Source organism: Raphanus sativus, chromosome 2 (genome assembly GCF_000801105.2).
Source record: "Raphanus sativus cultivar WK10039 chromosome 2, ASM80110v3, whole genome shotgun sequence".
In the NCBI taxonomy this organism is placed as follows: Eukaryota; Viridiplantae; Streptophyta; class Magnoliopsida; order Brassicales; family Brassicaceae; genus Raphanus; species Raphanus sativus.
This window is the reverse complement of record NC_079512.1, coordinates 6,575,431-6,594,282: the sequence shown is the minus strand read 5'-3', so window position 1 is coordinate 6,594,282 and position 18,852 is coordinate 6,575,431. Positions and strand designations below refer to the sequence as shown.

The 18,852-nt window shown below is 38.4% G+C and overlaps 3 protein-coding genes across 3 annotated transcripts; 2 read left to right on the top strand and 1 right to left on the bottom strand.

Moving 5' to 3' along the window:
* The first annotated feature begins 255 nt into the window (after nt 1-255).
* Nucleotides 256-960, top strand: LOC108837688 (uncharacterized). The gene has a single exon (XM_018610712.1). It carries the CDS (start codon nt 256-258, stop codon nt 958-960), a length of 705 nt encoding a protein of 234 aa, XP_018466214.1.
* A 3,134-nt stretch (nt 961-4,094) lies between these two features.
* Nucleotides 4,095-12,331, top strand: LOC108841845 (glycosyltransferase BC10). The gene is given in 3 exon segments (XM_018614618.2): nt 4,095-4,408; nt 4,411-4,767; nt 11,532-12,331. Coding segments are annotated over 3 exon segments (1,254 nt in total). The 5' UTR covers nt 4,095-4,168; the 3' UTR covers nt 12,189-12,331.
* A 2,682-nt stretch (nt 12,332-15,013) lies between these two features.
* On the bottom strand, nt 15,014-18,398 carry LOC108816958 (probable leucine-rich repeat receptor-like protein kinase At1g68400). Its single transcript, XM_018589532.2, has 2 exons — nt 16,977-18,398; nt 15,014-15,857 (listed from the first exon to the last, which is right to left on the bottom strand). The coding sequence occupies exons 1-2, from the start codon at nt 18,307-18,309 to the stop codon at nt 15,184-15,186; spliced, it is 2,007 nt and encodes a 668-aa protein (XP_018445034.1). The 5' UTR covers nt 18,310-18,398; the 3' UTR covers nt 15,014-15,183.
* Nucleotides 18,399-18,852: the final 454 nt, after the last annotated feature.

Sequence of the window (18,852 nt, the reverse complement as noted above, 5' to 3'; positions counted from 1 at the left end):
GAGACTTACACCTAAAAGTACTATGTCTTCTCTTTTCATGTGAGGACAGACATACAGCTGTCATTTACCGTAAATAACTTTAGTTTTGTATAAGTAGAGGGATGTTAAAAAAAAGTAAGAAGATATTGTTTTTAAGGAAACACCAGTAAAATACTAAGTTTGAGTGTCTTTATAATCAATGCAACATTTATTGGTGGCTTTATAATCAACACCAGTAAATACATTCATGTCAATGGGAATTGGTGGCTTTCTACCATGAGAACACGGAATCCACTAATCCAGTTACTGAAACAATGCCTGCCGGAAGCAAATCCTATTGCTTTCTCTGAATCAGATGACATGTTTGCTTGGAAAGTTGGGGAACTGGCTCCGGTTCAGAAATTTCCAACTGCAGCGACATGGAAATATTTACATCCTCCCGGAGAGTCTGTATCGTGGCACAAACAGGTCTGGTTCTCAGGTCATATACCTAAACATGCCTTCCTCACTTGGGTTAATGTAAGACACAGACTCACGACCAGAGACAGAATGAGACGGTGGGGACTTCAAGTTCCGGCATCATGCGTCCTGTGTTCTTCTCAAGATGAATCTCACCAGCATCTATTTTTTGACTGTTCGTATAGTGATGCAGTGTGGTCTCACTTCATGGTCAAGCTCAATCTGCAGCCTCCTCGATCTTTTGACCCTCTACTAAGCTGGCTCACCAGACCTTCCTCAAATAGCCACCTTGTCCTCATCATCAGATTCATCTATCAAGCTTCAAAGTATGCGATTTGGAGAGAGCGTAACTCCAGAATCCACTCTTCCATCTCGCGCCCTCCAGAAGCCCTGATCTCCGAAATTAAAGACCTTATTCGCCTCCGTTTGGATCCTCTATCAAGATCTCTCGCTGCAGCAGCGGCCTCATCCTCCACAAACCCATCAGTCTCGTTAATGGCAACCTGGCTTTCTATATTCTAACGTGTTTGTTTTCCTGTTTTAGGAATAGGGTAAGTTTCTTAATCTTTTGTGGCAAGCTTGTGCGTTAAGTTCAATTTTGTGTCCTTCGGGATTGTACTTGGCTACTTTATTTATTAACGGAAATTTAAGTGAAAAAAAAAAACATTTATTACAAAAAATTGTTGGTATATGGATTTGGAATATTTAGAGCGAGAATGTTTTCAAATGAGACGAAGAAGATATTAAGAATGTTTCTTTTGTTTTCGAGGTTAGAAGCAAAACACTGCGTTGTGTAGGAATTGGGTAGGTGGATATATATTAGTGGATACCTATCAGTGGATGTGCAAGGGCATATTGTGGTGTTTTTGTTGTGGACGTGAAGCAGATGTGTGGATACAGATTATTGGATATAAGGTTATGTGTTGAGGTTATATTTGAGGAGTTGGTAGATACGGAATCGTGGATATCATTTTCTGAATAATTTTTGATGATACATATTAACATGAGATCTCTCTAGTATCCAGAGAAACCCAATCCACATGAATACCACTGCATAGATGATATTACGTCATATACATATTTAAGTCACATGCAAAAATTGATATACAAGAGAGATGTGGATATGAGATTGGTGGGTAAGAGAACGGTGGGGAGAATATGGATGGATATAAGTTCCGTAAACATGAGATTCATGGACAACAACTTTGTGGATAGCCCATTTGTGGAAAAGGAAATTAATGGACATGAAAAGCATGGGCGACATGTGAATCGAATATTGCAAGAGAGACAACATAGATTGAACCTTGATCACCTTATATCAGTTATCTTTGCTAATGGATCCATCCTTAGCATTTGATTAATAATTTAGTTCTTGCACTTATTTCTTGACTGAATTTGAGATCACCTTGTTTATATTTTTAAGATCTTAGCTTTTTACCAATCATCCATCTTCTTATTTATTTAGATTAAGAAATTTTGTGTATTTTTAGTGTTATAGATCACTAGTTTATTGTGGATTTGATCCTAAAGTATTGCATCAATATACTATTCAATTGTGGTAGCATTTACATTAGGTTAATTGACATGTGGTAAAACATAGTAATCAAAGATAAGAGGAGACGACAGGCGATTGAATGAGGCAAGATTAAGGTTAGGGATTATGAAATGCAAAATGTAGAAGTTAAATGGAATTAATTTTAGAGAATGTTGAAGATAATTTTGACACATTACGACACTTTCTCTCTAGTTGAAAGATGATTTAAACAAATGAACATAAAAAAATGTTCTCTTGAACCAATATGTCTTTATGTGTAATCAATAATTCATAATGTGTCTTAGTAGGTAAATTTTCAATTTTTAGTATTTCACTTGAAATGAAATTACATCAAATTTGATGTTTTATTGTTCTATTGGAGTTGGCCTAATAGATATGGACACGAAACAGTCATTTGCATTATTTGCATTTGTCTGTTTATACTTTTGTCTTCCTATGTTTTTCCATTTAATAACAGTCAATTTGATGATAGAACGAGGTGGGTTGTTCAAGAAAAAAAAAGAACGAGATGGAATTTTACACTCGTTAATGAAATGGTTCTATTACAATCATTTTTACTTGAAATAAATTCCATTAAATACTTTGTTTTTATGTAAAATCATGTTGTTTTATATAAATTTGGTTTTTATACTAAAACTAAAACATTAACGAATAAGTTACTTTAAAATTATGTTATTTTTTTTTGAAAAGGTGTTTCTCGAATCATTTTACTTGAAGCTTTTTTTTCCTATAACTCATTTTAAGTCAACAATTTCTAATTTATCGTTATAAATGGTAGTGACAATTGATCTTCATGGAAATGTTCAGTCTCCCATCGATTGAAAAACTTTGGGATCAACCAAGGTATGTTTTGTCGATGGATCTTGGAAAGAATAAGATGTATTTATTGGACAGGGATGGTATTACCGAAAGATAGATTCAGAGAAAAAGATGATGGGGGCAATGAATCTCCGACGTAGCCTATCTCTTTTACACGCAGAATGTGAAGCGCTGATTTGGGTAATGGAGTGCATGAAGACCCTGCAGTTCTCAGATATAGTTTTCGCTACGGATTGTTCTCAATTGGTGAAAATGGTGTCCTCACCCGAAGAATGACCAGCATTCACTGCGCATATGGGGGAATTTCGCCGAAGTAAAACTTTCTTCTCTAATTTGAAGATCCGACATATTCCAAAGGCGCAAAACACAATGGCGGACAAGCTTGCTCATGGAACAAAGAGTTCACCATCAGTTATATTATATGTCGATTCGATACCTCCGGTTTGGCTTTCTGAATCGGTGGAATTCTCATTGTTGACAAAAAAAAATGGTAGTGACAGTTTTACTTCAAATAAAAATAAACGCCTTTTCTAAAAAAAAATATGAGTAATAATAAACGTCAACTAATTTTTTTTTTGGTATGAACGTCACCGTCAACTAATTTATGTTGCACTTTGAAGTTCTTTTACGTTTTCCCACCAAACTTATCGAAGTTGCCAGATTGGCATTTACTGTGTAAGAGAAAAAAATCATGCAAAAAAGGTTAAAATTCATGTGATTTTTTTTTGTTTTTATTGTTTACAACAATGTTAATTACAAAATTAATTACTTCCTTTTCAAAAAAAAAAAACAATGTTAATTACTTGTTCAGACATAAAACAGTGCTACTTATATTTCATTTAAGAAGGAAATCACATGCTAATAATATGTTTTATTGATTTTATTTTGACTAGTAGTACGTAATCTTCTTAGGTTATTTTAAGAATATTGCTGACCAAAAAAGTTATAAAAATATTTTACTATTAAAGAATCCATTCAATAAATTTCAGTTATTCTCCTGAATATATTATTGTCTGTCATTCTAGGTACTAAAATATTCAATTTTAGTAAGCGATTAAATTACCAATACCCGTTAATAATCTTCCATAACTAGTTTCTAACAGATTCTTCCATTACTGTTTAGTACATAGACTTTATATGTAACCTTTATTTTGTTAAGCAACATTCATCTTTGCAACCCCAAAATTTTCTATTTTGACAAGCGCAGACTTCACAAAATAATATAAATAGAATTCTCCACTTGTAAAAGCAGTATCATATCTCTTGCCCTTAAAGCAAAGAACTTGTCTCTCTCCATCTTCAAACTTTGTAAATCCATTCACTCCACAAACACAACTCTCTCTCTTTCTTCTCTCCATGAAGAACCTAAAAGAGCAAAACTCATCATTGTCTTCTTCATCACCATCTCTAGTAGCAAAGCTTCTCAATACTCAATACCATCATTTCCTCAATCTCCTTTCATTTTCCCTTATTCTATGTTGCGGCATAATCATCGGTATCCTTCTCCATTCCTCTCTACAAGACATCTCTTCCACATCTTCTCTCAGCATTCAACGCATCTCTCAGCTATTCCTCGTCTCCTCTCCTCCTCCACCCCCCCCCCTCCTCCTACTACTCCTTCTCCTCCTCCTCCTCCCCCTCCTCCTTCTGAGCCCGTGCACCTCGGGCTCAAAGGGTTTCTGAGGCCGCCGAAGAAGATCATGCACGACATGGAAGATGAAGAACTTCTTTGGAGAGCTTCAATGGAACCTAAGATCAGAAGTTATCCTTTTTATCGAACACCAAAGGTTGCTTTCATGTTTTTGACAAAAGGTCATTTACCTCTGACTCCTTTATGGGAGAAATTCTTTAGAGGACATGAAGATCTTTTCAATATTTACGTTCACTCATATCCTTCTAATAACGAGTCCTATCCCGAAGGTTCCGTCTTCCATGGCCGGCAGATCCCAAGCAAGGTCAGTTTCCTACACTTTGATGTTTTCATTTTTGAATGAAATAAAGATCAAACGAAAAAACGTTTAAAATAAATTTTTGTAACTGTCGGTCAAAGAAACATGAAGTCTAAAGTAATTAGGAAAGTCTGTCTTAATACATTAGGAAATAGGATGGTCTTTGGGTCCTATATAAGGACGAGAGAGCCTCATAGTTATTCATACGGTTGAGAGCAATAGAGAGAGATATAATTCAAGAGTTCGAGTCTTTTGTATTTAAATCTAAACTTTCTATTGTAAGAGACAAGATTGGTTTCATATTCTAATAAAGAGAATACGTTTTGGTTACGTTCTTATTCTAAGTTCAAAGCACAAAGTCAAGGTTAAAACCCTTACAAGTGGTATCAGAGCATTCAGGTTTGAGTGCAAGGGTGCTTTAAACAAGAATGGCTAAACCAAAGATCGAGAGGATCGACATCGATCGGTTCGATGGAACAGGAGATTTTCTGCTATGGAAGGTTCGGATGATGGCTCACTTTGGTGTCCTAGGGCTAAAGGATATCCTAACAGATGAGACGCTTCTAATGGATTCACCAGTCAACAAGGTAGAAGGAGATGATACCTTAAAGGACACGGAGAAGAAAGAAGCGGAAGAGGTCCCGACCATTGATCCCGTTAAGCTCGGGAAATCAGAGAAAGCAAAAGATCTCATTGTTATAAACGTAGGAAACCAAGTCTTGAGGAAGATCAGTCACTGCGAAACAGCTGCTGCAATGTGGACAGCTCTCAACACGCTGTACACGGAGACGTCCTTGCCGAATCGTATTTACCTGCAACACAAATTTTACACTTTCAAGATGAACGATTCAAAGACTATTGATGCAAACGTTGATGACTTCCTAAAGCTAGTAGCAGATTTAAATAACTTGAGCGTAGAGGTTGATGAAGAAGTTCAAGCTATACTACTACTAAATTCTATGCCTCAGCGATATGATCAACTTAAGGAGACCCTTAAGTACGGACGAGACACACTCAAGATCAACGAAGTAACCGGGGCTGCACGATCTAAAGAGAGAGAGTTATTAGAAAGTGGTAAACTCTCTAAGTCTCAAGATGAGGGATTGTATGTTGAGGATAGAGGAAGGACTTCAAACCGATCAAACAAAGGAGGCAACAAGTATGGGAAAGGAAGATCTCAAAGCAGAAACGGGAGATCGAGGTCCCGACCGAAGTATGACAAGAACAACAAAGGTTGTTTCATCTGCGGCAAAGAGGGACATTGGAAGAGAGAGTGTCCAGACAGGAGGTCCAATAAATCCGCCAACGTTGCAGAGGAGCCGAAACAACCATTAGTGCTAACGGTTAGTACTAAGGATTCCAAAGAGGAATGGGTAATGGACTCCGGATGTTCTTTTCATATCACACCAAACAAAGATGTGTTGTTTGACCTAAAAGAATTCGAAGGAGGGAGAGTTCTAATGGCTAACAACACCCACTGTGATGTAAAAGGAATTGGCAAGATCAGGATCGTGAGACCCGATGGAACCGTGGTGGTTCTCAAAGACGTGAGGTACATGCCGACGATGAGCCGGAATTTGATATCTTACGGGATGCTCGAGCGATCAGGATGCCAATATGAAGGGAAAGACTTTATGATCAGGTTCTACAAGGATGGGAAAGAGGTTATCTCAGGAAAGTTCAAAGAAGGTCTTTACTATCTACAAGGAACAGTGGCGAAAGGAGAAGCTAATGTATCAAGGGCAGAGATAGACAAAACAACGATATGGCATTCAAGGCTGTGTCATATGAGTTTAAAGAATCTGAACGTGCTGGTTGATAGAGGATATGTACCGAAGAAGGAGGTGGATAAACTTGAGTTTTGTGAGACTTGCGTCCTGGGAAAATCTCACAAACAAAGCTTTCCAGCTGGGAAACATACCACTAAGGGGATTCTCGAGTACATACATTCAGATTTATGGGGAGCTCCGTCAACTCCAGAAAGTCTAGCCGGTTGCAAATACTATATTAGCTTCATTGATGATTATTCACGCAAGGTTTGGATCTACTTTCTTAAGTCGAAAGACGAAGCATTCAGCAAATTCGTAGAATGGAAGGAAGCAGTAGAAAATCAAACGAAGCTGAAGATTAAGTGCTTAAGAACGGACAATGGCCTTGAGTTTTGCAATCAGAAGTTTGATAAACTATGCAAAGACTCAGGAATCAAGAGGCACAAGACTTGTCCGTATACTCCACAACAAAACGGGGTTGCGGAACGGATGAACAGAACAATCATGGACAAAGTTCGATGCATGCTCGTGGAGACAGGATTAGGGCAAGAATTTTGGGCCGAAGCTGCTTCAACGGCCACGTACGTGATCAACCGATCTCCAAACTCTGCGATTGATTACGAACTACCCGAAGAAAGATGGACAGGTACTAAGTGCGACTTAAGTAACCTTAGAAGATTCGGGTGCTCTGCGTTTGTTCATAAGGTTCAGGGAAAAACAAATCCAAAGGCAATAAAAGGAGTATTTATGGGATATCCGTTCGGAACTAAGGGTTACCGTGTGTGGATATCAGAAACTGGTACGTGTGACACCAGTAGGAACGTAGTGTTCAATGAAGAAGAACTGTATAAGCACACGACTTCAAACGCAAAGCAAGGCGTAGAAGTAACAAACGTGGAGGACAAAAGAAAGGACACCCGGAGAGTGACGTTCAAAGAGAATTTGATAGAAGGGCCAACTCCATCAAATGTTAATGATAAGAAAACAGCAGCTCAAGGTGGAGAATCTATCTTAAAAGAAACGTCAGAAACATCTAACAGCTCGGAAGAAGACGTGTCAATTGACGAAGAAGAAACCGGTCCAGAAACAGAGACGAGTATTGATGGTTACATGCTTGCAAGGGACCGAGTTAGAAGGACAATAAAACCACCATCAAGATTTGAAGATGAAGATTTTGTGGCTTATGCTTTAGCTGCAGCAGATGAGATAGAAATAGAAGAACCTAAGAGTTTTGCTGAAGCTATGAAAGGCAAGAACCGAAAGAAGTGGAAGAATGGAGCAGATGAAGAGATGGATTCACTCCAACGAAATCGTACATGGAGCTTGATTGAGAAACCGGAGAATGCAAAAGTTATAGGATGCAAGTGGATTTGCAAGTTAAAACCAGGGATACCCGGAGTAGAAGAGCCAAGATATAAGATGAGATTGGTGGCTCAAGGTTTCTCACAACAGGAAGGAATTGATTACAACGAAGTGTTCTCTCCGGTGGTGAAACACGTATCAATTCGCATCATGCTCTCATTCGTGGTTAACAACGATTATGAACTCGAGCAGATGGACGTAAAGACGGCGTTCTTACATGGTGATCTAGAAGAAAGGATTCTTATGAAGCAACCCGAAGGCTATGTTAAGAAAGGGGATGAAAACAAAGTTTGTTTGCTTAAGAAATCCTTATATGGGTTAAAACAATCTCCAAGGCAATGGAATCATAGATTTGATTGTTTTATGAAGACTCAACAGTTTATTAGAAGCAAGGAGGATCCGTGCGTCTACATGAAGAATGTCAACACGGCACAAGCGGCATTCTTACTCCTATACGTTGATGACATGCTCATAGCTTCTGGAGATAAGCAAGAAATCAGGAACATAAAAGAGAGTTTGAGCAAGGAATTCGAGATGAAAGACATGGGAAAGGCATCGAGAATATTAGGAATGGATATCATAAGAGATAGAGAGAAAGGAATCCTAATATTATCACAGGAGGGCTATCTACGGAAAGTAGTAGAAACATTTGGAATGACAGATGCAAAGGCCGTAATTACACCAACTTCATCTCAGTTCAAACTAAGGAAACTAAGGCCAGAGCAGAAGGAAGAAGAAAGAAAGCTCATGGAAGATATTCCATATTCAAGTGTCGTGGGGAGTATTATGTATGCAATGGTCGGTTCTCGACCTGACCTGGGTTTTGCAGTGGGATTAATAAGCAGATATATGTCTGAACCGGGAAGAGAGCATTGGGAAGCTGCGAAGTGGGTTTTAAGATACCTAACAGGAGCTACAGGAAGGTGCCTAACGTTTACTAAAAGATCGAAGTTTAGTATCGAGGGGTTTTGTGATTCTGATTACGCAACAGACCTGGACAGAAGAAGGTCTGTTACAGGGTACGTGTTTCAAGTTTGGGGAAATACGGTAAGCTGGAGATCAGGGTTACAAGACGTGGTAGCTCTATCAACAACCGAAGCCGAGTACATGGCTCTAACCGCGGCTGCGAAAGAAGCTTTATGGCTAAGAAGACTATGCAAAGAACTCGGTTTTGATCAGGAGAGTGTCAAGATAAATTGCGATTCACAAAGTGCTATAGCCCTAGCAAAGAATCATGTTCATCACGAGCGAACTAAGCATGTTGACACTAAGTATCATTTCATCAGAGATGTAGTCGAAGATGGCAGTGTTACTCTATCTAAAATCCATACTAGCAAGAACCCAGCAGACTTTCTAACTAAGGCCTTACCAGGGCAAAAGTTTGATCTCTGTTGTGAACTCCTCAAGATAGCCTAAGAAAACAGCATGGCAGGTAACTTCGTTATCGATACACCTCGCACAAGAAGAAGTAATAAGGTTAGAGCAAACAAATTACTTCTTATCGATAACAAGGAAGCTCAATGGTTACAAGGAAGTTACCTGCTAGGAAAGTTGCGAGGCAAGGAGGTCTCAGCTCAAGGTGGAGTAAGCTGAGATAAACTGAAACAAGAATCTCTCAAGTACGGGAATAACTATTGACAGGTAACATAAGACTTATGAGTGAACGTCTTAAACAGCAAAGGAGAACAAGCTGAAGGGAGACGAGTACCTCAAGTGTTCAAGGAAGCTCAATCGATCATCGGATTTAAACGACAGGGTAAGTGTCTTAAACAGCTATAGTTAGCTGAAGGAAGACAGTGGTCGTCTTTATCTACAGCGGAGGAAGGCAACAAGGTTCGCCGGAGAAACTGCACATTGATCAAGAAAGATTGAGAAGTTACCGAAAGGAGTACACTAGCAAAGCAAGATAAAGACAGAGAAATGATGGGATAGAAGCTCAAAGTGAATCAAGGAGCACTTACCGAAAAAAAAATATATATTTTTTTTTGGTGAAGTTTGTGTCTCCGACAGCTCTAGAAGAAAGGGGGAGTCGCGATCTCTTTTCATGGTGAGCGAGGGTTGGAGTAAGAGACACCGCAATGGAGACGTCGGTGGAAGATTCACGGGATTGAGGAGCTGATTTCAAATTCTTCAGAGACGAGATGCAGTGGTGGATCGATGACCCTTGACGAAGGATCTGTTCGATTAGAGACATCACCGCTGGGAGTCGCCGTTGGGAATCACCGTAAGCGTCATCGTCCATGGATGAAGAAAAGCAAGCTCGAGACGTCTTTGGTGATAACGAAGAAATTAGAAACAAGGAGTAATCATTTGGGCCCAAGGTGGAGTTTGTAAAAACTAATGGGCCACAACTGATTAATCTCTCAGCCCAATCGTCAATATCCTGCAACAAAGAGGAGGTTATGTTATTTCCTTTTCTCGTACGTTAGTGTCGGTCAAAGAAACAGGAAGTCTAAAGTAATTAGGAAAGTCTGTCTTAATACATTAGGAAATAGGATGGTCTTTGGGTCCTATATAAGGACGAGAGAGCCTCATAGTTATTCATACGGTTGAGAGCAATAGAGAGAGATATAATTCAAGAGTTCGAGTCTTTTGTATTTAAATCTAAACTTTCTATTGTAAGAGACAAGATTGGTTTCATATTCTAATAAAGAGAATACGTTTTGGTTACGTTCTTATTCTAAGTTCAAAGCACAAAGTCAAGGTTAAAACCCTTACAGTAACATTCCTAACATATATTCAAATTATCAAGCTGTTAAATTGATATAACAACAAATTGCTATAAAAAATTCTGGAAATTAATATGAAAACTGTGTGCTCTTGTTGTAAACATGCTCTGACTGTGACCGAGTAAATGTCAAACAAAAATCTCATATTAAAGAGTTTAAAATTCGTATGAGATTGTGAACGGAATGTAGATTATCTTGCACAATACGGTTGCTTTTTGTTACATAAATTATTTAAAAAAAAAGATTTAAAGAAGTAGTTGTTTGTGGTCCATCGTCGGTGCCAGTGCTATTATATATACATTATATGGGTATATACTACAATACATTGCATGGTTTTCCTTTTCTTTTTGGGTCAATCTATTATTGCATGGTTTCTTCGTAGTTAACATAAACGTTTTTGCCAACAGGAAATCGGAGGTACAAACGCATGTACCCCATTAAGGAAGATGATCTTATTAGTGGTTAATTTTAGCTTTGTAGCCACAAACGCATCTGTCTTAAATGAAAAACAAATCCAATTGATTATTTCCCGTAATCTCTCAAATCAAAAGTCAAATTCCAAATTAATTATTTCCCGTAACTTTCTCAAATTTAAGATTCATTAATCTTCTCTTGTGATGTGTTTTTTGTTGAAGGCGACTAATGTTACACCTATTTCAGAAAGATAAATCTTACAAAAGGAGGTTAACAAGTTCGATTTGATTCTAACTTAATCGATAGAGACTCTCTTTTTTTTTTCTTGGTCCATTATGTCACGCGGTCATTTGAATATAATTTTAATATTAGTTCAATTGTATAAATTGACCCCAACTAGATTAGCTTATGTTTTTTTTTGATAAATTGCGTTATATATCTAATATCTTATTAAACTTATACGGGTCTTGTAAAATTGTTTTTATTGATAATGCAGCGAGTGGATTGGGGATATGTTAATATGGTGGAAGCAGAGCAAAGATTACTAGCAAATGCTTTGTTAGACATATCAAACGAACGATTCGTACTTCTTTCCGAATCATGCATCCCTCTCTTCAACTTTACAACCGTTTACTCTTACCTCACTACATCAACTCAAACCCACGTCGAGTCATACGACCAACTCGGTGGGGTTGGACGTGGTAGATACAGTCCTGAAATGAAACCACGTGTCCAGCTACGCCACTGGCGAAAAGGCTCCCAGTGGTTCGAGTTAGACCGTGCCATGGCCCTTGAAATCATCTCCGACACAACCTATTGGCCTCTCTTTTACCGTTATTGTCACCACGGTTGCTACGCAGACGAGCACTACATCCCCACGCTCCTAAACATCAAGCCTAGCTTGGGTCACCGCAACTCGAACAGGACTCTCACTTGGGTTGACTGGACGTACGGTGGGCCCCACCCAACCCGGTTTATCAGAAACGAGGTGACAGAAGAGTTGTTGGTGAAGCTGAGGAATGGTGGTGGTGAGAACAGGCAGTGTTACCACAATGGAAAGAGGACGAATGTTTGTTATTTATTTGCTCGCAAGTTCTTGCCCACTGCTCTCGGCAGGTTGCTCAGGCTTGCACCTACTGTTCTATATTTCTGATAATTCTTCTTTCGTAATTTATTTTTTGGCAATTTTTCAACGTAACGTTGTATTCTTTTTGTTCTTCTACTTAATTCATAATTAATCATTTATAAGTGAGAATAATTTTTGTAGGTTTTATCTTATCTAATTCCGATTAAGATCTCGGGTTGTTCCCTGTTCAAAACTTCTTATTTAGACAGTTTTTTTTTATAATTATGTAAATATCATTAGAAATGAAGCATCTTGAGTAATACAAAGGAGAGAGCTAGAGGCTGTTTCTTGTCCAAAAAAAGAGAAAAACAAGAAAGAGCCTAAGGGGAAAAATTTACAACGAGAAACAATTACTCATGTCTCTGCCAAGCCTGCATTAAGCCGTTAAAGTTCTTCCTTGCTTTCTTGGCTAGCATTATGCAATCTGTTGAAATAGCATTATACAGTTCGTATTATCCATATACAGTGCCGGTCCGGAGTCGTGTGGCGCCTAAAGCGGACAAAAAATACTGCCTTTTAATTATTATTAACATTTAATAAATTTTGAGCATGTAATCAAAATAGTATTACATATTATTAAAACAAATCTATTAAAATATTTTTTGGAGTTCACCTTACATGGTTTCTTTTTCTTTTTATATTTGTAGTTTCACTTGGCTAATTTCAATTATACTTTTGATAGATTTTTCTACAAATTAAAAGATAAACAAAAAATGTAACTATAAAATAAATCAAAACTTATGATAAATAACTCTAATGCATTTTCACTTTGTAAATTTTATCGAGTTCTGATAGTCCCATATAATATTAGAACCCTATAATAAATTTGATGTTTGTTTGAATTTCAAAAGTTTCTAAGAAATTTTACAAGAACTTAAAAAAAAAGAACAAAGAAGGAATAAAATATTTTAATAGGAGATGCAGCTGTTCTACTAAAGTCAATAACAATGAAACATGGAATATGCACGATATATAATTAAGATTTATTGTTTATCTCTTGTTAACAGAAAAAAAAACTGGAAAGAAGATAAATTGTTTTTTTAATAAAGTAAAAAATCTACTAAGGTTTTGATTTAGTTAAATTGCGTATAAATAATACGTCTAATAGAAGAATTAGAGTTGTTAGAACATATAATCAATCCCCTGTCTGTATCTTTGACTATTATCGGAAAAGGAAAAATGTTATTTTTATGATATATTAAAGGAAAAAAAGGACGTGGAGTGTCGAACAGTTGGCTGTAAGTCAAAATATTAAGTTCACTGACCATTAGACTAAAAAACACTTCTTGGAATATGGCGCCCCTAAAAGGTTAATATCCTCTGGCGCCTAAAGCCCATGCTTTACGTGCTTTAGTCCAGGACCTGGCATGTCCATATACATAATGTTTTGATCTAAGCGTTCAGTTTGTTTATGCAAACTTGATATGAAATAGACGCAATACATGAATATCTATGAATGTCCTCTTAGTGTTTGAAGTATAAGAATGCTACCTCTATTCGTGATCCAAGCTAATTGTCTTTTTTTTCTCTTTTTATATATAGCTAAACCTCTTACTTGGATCATAATGTTTCCTTAATCTACATTTTGTTTATGGGAGAAACCACTTCCTACAGTTTGTTTGTGGGTTATATATCGAGTCGTATTAGTTTGCACAGGCTTGTGAAAGATTTTATACTTTGTAGAAATAAATCCTCGTCTTATTTTTTGCAACATCAAGATGAATTATAGTTCAATAAAGACATCAAGATGAATTTTCATACTACTTGACCGCCATGAAATGAAATAATTGTTTCCGGATCATCCATTTGTAACGGTTCATGAAAAAGTCTTCTACAGATTTTTGGATGATTCATTTACATATTCCATTTACTGTCTGTTCTTCCGTAATATTAGCCAACGAAATAAGCTTTAACAAACACATGTGTCTGATATTGTATGTTTCTTTTGTTGACTATCGTGTAACTCTTATGTAATGCTATACTATATAATCAGTAGCCGACAATGTTACCATACTACGCGATAGCAAGCGCGCACACATGGTTCCACTATACTCTATAAAGTCCTTTCTCGTGTTGTTTTCATCGTCCGAGAAATCAGAAATAATAATGGACCGGACATTAAGGCATTTCTAGTGGGCGGCGTTACATGCATTTAGACCCGGACTTTCTAAAATAATCATCACTCGCTACTTTATTTGTTAGACTATCTCAAAGGATGTACTCTATTTTTTTTTTCCGAAAATAGAGTAAAATACTATAATAGAAATTAGTTGTTGATTCGGTGGTTCTCTATTTTATAGTAAAAACAATTTATTCTATATATGAAGAGTAAACATATTTTCAATTTATTATAGAATATAAAATTACATATCACTGTAGTATTTTTGCTTTAAATTCTATTTCAAAGTAAAAAATCGTATGTCCTTAGAGCATTAATAACGCAGTTTCTCTCGGAAGTTCTGAAGAGAAAAAGTGTATGTAGACACCACACAACATCAACAAACTCAATGCCAAAGTCACGAAAGAAGAACTGGTTTCTCTTGCTGTTTGCGGACTCCACGATACGCGGTGGTCCGCGGCTGGTACGTTTTTAGTTTTTTTTCTTTAATTCGGACAAAAAAAAATGGAAATCCAAGTGGGTTTTTACAATAATGATGCTCTTAGTAATAGTTACTAAATATTTCAAAAGTACCATCCTAATTATTGGCATTACATAAAATAAAATAAAAGATTCCTCTTTCCAATGATAAAAATAATTTTTATTGTGTAGATGTAAATTTTTAAAGCAAAATATTATGAACCTTCAGTTTATGTTTTGTATTTTAATTTTTTTTTTCAAGATGTTTACGATCTTAACAGAAACTAGCAATATCCATAAAACAGAAACTAGCAATATCACAAAACAAAATAAAAGTGAAAACAACTAAGAAAAGCCTAGAACTCTAGCAGTGTAAGTGTCATGAAGCAGAGGTAATGATTCTGGTCACATGATTTACACAGACTTTTAAGTTAACACATCTCGCTACTGACTAGTAGTCCCACCACACGTATACGTGTCCTCAGACAAGCACGGTGAGGACTCCGCCGCAGAATTGATCCCGTCGTTACACGGCGACGTCTCAGAGCCACCTCCACGTATCTCCTCTATCATCTTCACCACGTGACCCATCTTTGGTCGGTGATCCGCCGTCGCCGCAGTGCAAGCCATAGCAATCTGCAGCAGTCCCACCATCTCCTCCTCTATATCCTTATACCTCATCAGCTCCAAATCGAACACTTCAGCCGTCCACTCCTCTCTCACCACCGATTGGACCCACCTCGGTAAATCCATCGCCCCGCCGGTGTGAACCGTCTCCACTAAGTTAGGACATTTCCCGGTGAGTATCTCGAGAAGTAACACTCCAAACGAGTATACGTCCGATTTTTGGGTGGGTTTTCTACCGTCGATCAGCTCCGGCGCACAGTAGCCGTTAGATTTGGCGGTGGTTTGCGACGGCGCGAAGATAGAGAGGCCAAAGTCAGAGACTCGAGCGTTACCGGAGCCGTCGAGGAGGACGTTGGTGGATTTTATGTCACCGTGAGTGAGCTTGAGGGTTTTACATGAGTTGTGGATGAAAGCTACTCCACGCGCCGCTCCAGCTGCGATCTTGAGGCGCGTGGTCCAGTCTAGTGGGGTCCGACCCGGTCCACGATTACCTACACCAAAAACGTACATGACTAATTAGACACTATATTTCATAATATTACGAAGATGACACTTACCTTGAAAGGTTGCGAAAAAAAACACTTACCTTGAAAAATGTAATTATTCGCTTTATTAGTTAGTAAAACAATGTCGTGACAAAAAAAAAGTTAGTAAAACAATGAACGAAGTAATTAGATAAAACTAAATGATTAGGTGGAATAGACAAAAAGTAGAAGCCGAGCCGAATAAACAACAAAAAAAGCGATTAAATGAGACAGATCAGGACTTTATTTGTCCGGTTGTGTATATCCAGACTTTTAAATTCTCATTATCTACATTTAGTAATAATAAATGCCCACGTGAAAGTGATTCAGTTTTGATTAGGCAACTTTGGTTAACCGAACCGATTCCCTTTTTTGGTTATTGGTTAACCGAACCTATTCTATAAGATTACCACTTTGATATAATAAGTTTTGGTTTGGTATGGTTCTTAATTAATTTCGAGTTTAATAAACAAAATTTACCTTTTGAAAATAAGGTTCAACACACATATTTGTATACTCAGGTAATTCAGTTTGACTGAATTCTAATAAGGATAAAAATTAGTTTACATTGACTATATAATTTGGTATTAATTCATCTGAAAATTATAAATTTAAGATTAATTGATGGGTTCGGCTTGGCCAAAGAAGCTGAACCAAACCAGTAACTGTAGTGCTTTTGAAATATTGGTAAGCAATTCTACCCGAGTAACCAAACAAGACCAAAAAACCGAAAATCTTAATTTGATTTGGTTTGGTTAGCTCGTTTTGGTTAAAATCTGCAGTACTACTTTGGATCATTGATGCATACGTCCAAAGTATTAACCCTACTCTTAATGCCTTTTGGCGTTACCCTAAATGTCATTTCCTTTCATGTACCATGAATTAGGAATTACCTGTTTTTGACCCACACAAGAACATGCCTACCGTTTCTATAATTTCTCCTCCTATGGAAACATAAATCTAAGCCAACTTTTGGTAAGAGTAATTACCCCTAAATCTCTAAACTGATCAGCAACCAAATTTCCAGGATCGGTAACGAATAACATAAAACTAAAAGTAAAGAACTGAAAACGACGACGTACGTACCATGGAGAAGCCAGAAGAGACTACCGTTAGGCATGTATTCACAGACAAGAAGCTTCTCTTCTCTAGCAAAGTAATAAGCTTTCAAGCTCACAAGATTACCATGACGCAGCCTCCCCAAAACCTCCATCTGCTGCTCAAACTCCTTCTTTCCAGCCACATTCACCGCATCTTTCAACCGCTTCACCGCCACCTCGTTGCCGTCGTCAAGCACCGCCTTGTACGCCGTCCCGAACCCTCCTTTCCCTAGCATCTCCGCCGAGGCTCGGAGAAGATCTTCCAGCTCGAACCGCCTAGTTCCTTCGAAAAAGACCATTCTACCCCTCTCTCCACCTCCTTGCTGCTGGTTGTTGTTACTGTTCTGCGCCGCTGCCGTTGGGTAAGGGCTCGAGGAGTAGACTATCTTCTCCCCTTCGAGAACCTTAGAGTGTTTCTTCCTGTTCGTGGCGTATTGTCTCCAGAAGCAGCAGTAGAGAAGGAGAGAGACGAGGCTTAGGATGATGACGTCTCCGAGGATGATAGCCACGAGTGCTAACGTGCTGATTCTCGCCGAGCTGCTTTTGTCTCCGTCTTTGGGGGAGTGAACTGAGGAAGACGGAGAGGAAGGTATGGTTTCTGGATTGTTTAGAGGGGAAGCTGTTGCTCTATCCGGTTGACCCGGTTTAGTTGGGTAACCGGTGCATTTTAGCAACGGAGCTCCGCAGAGAGAGGGGTTTTGTCCGAAGACGGAGGTTGGGAATTCCGACAAGGACGTTGGTATATGTCCAACTAATTCGTTGTCGGAGACGTTGAAATCTTGGAGATCGGAGAGATTGATGTCTGGTATTAAACCGGAGAACCGGTTTGATTCTAACCGGAGAGTGAGGAGATGTGTTAAGTGTGTTAGCGTCGGTGGAATCTCGCCGGAGAAGTTGTTGAAGGAGAGATCAAGGCGGTAGAGACGAGTGAGGGAAGTGACCGACGGCGGGAACTCGCCGGAGAATTGGTTTTCCGACAAGAAGAGTAGCTTAAGTGCTGCGAGGTTCGAGAGGTCTAGGACCGGACCGGAGAAGCGGTTACGTTTGAGGCTGAGAACTCGGAGCTCGGTGAGCGAGGCGAGCGAGGAGATTGACCCGGTGAGTTCTAGGCTCTCGAGGACGAGTCGGGTGACTCGGTTTCCGACGCAGGAGACTCCGGTCCATTTGCACGGGTCGGTGGTCGAGTTCCATGAGAAGAGTTTACCGGTGGAATCAGCGGCGGATTTGAAGTTTAGAAGAGCCTCTGAATCAGAGCTCGAAGAAGAAGAGAGGAAGAAACAGAGAAGGAGTAGAGAGAGAAGCAAAGACCGTTTCTCCATTGTCGTTCCGACAAATTTGCAGGTAGACAAGAGAAGATAGAGAGAGATTCGAGAAGAGAGCGTTGAGGGAAAGTGGTATGGTCGTAATTAAAGCCTTTATTGTGTACTACTCACTGATCATGTAACGTAACCAAAACTTGGCTGTTATGCAATGACTAGTTTACCCTTCTTTGCTATTTCTATTTCTGAGAAATATGGACCGTACGATCGTTTCAGATTTGACCAGTGTATAGAGGGTTTTAAAGAGAGTCAAAGGGTTTTTGATGTTCCCCGTAACGGTTGTAAATATTGCTTCTGCCACACGCGTGCCTGTGATCTCTCACGTGTTAACTCTATAGATTTTGTTCCATGTGAAGAAGATTAATGTTCATAATGACTCCTCCGTAAACCAAGAATACAATCTCTAACCATTTCCAAAACATCCTTCGTTATTTATTTGGTTTGCATAATTTTGAAAGATGGGACAATTAGTCTGGTAAATAAAGAGAAAAGTGGGGACCTTTCAACGATTCTCGAGACTTTTGTTTGTTGATTTATTATTTT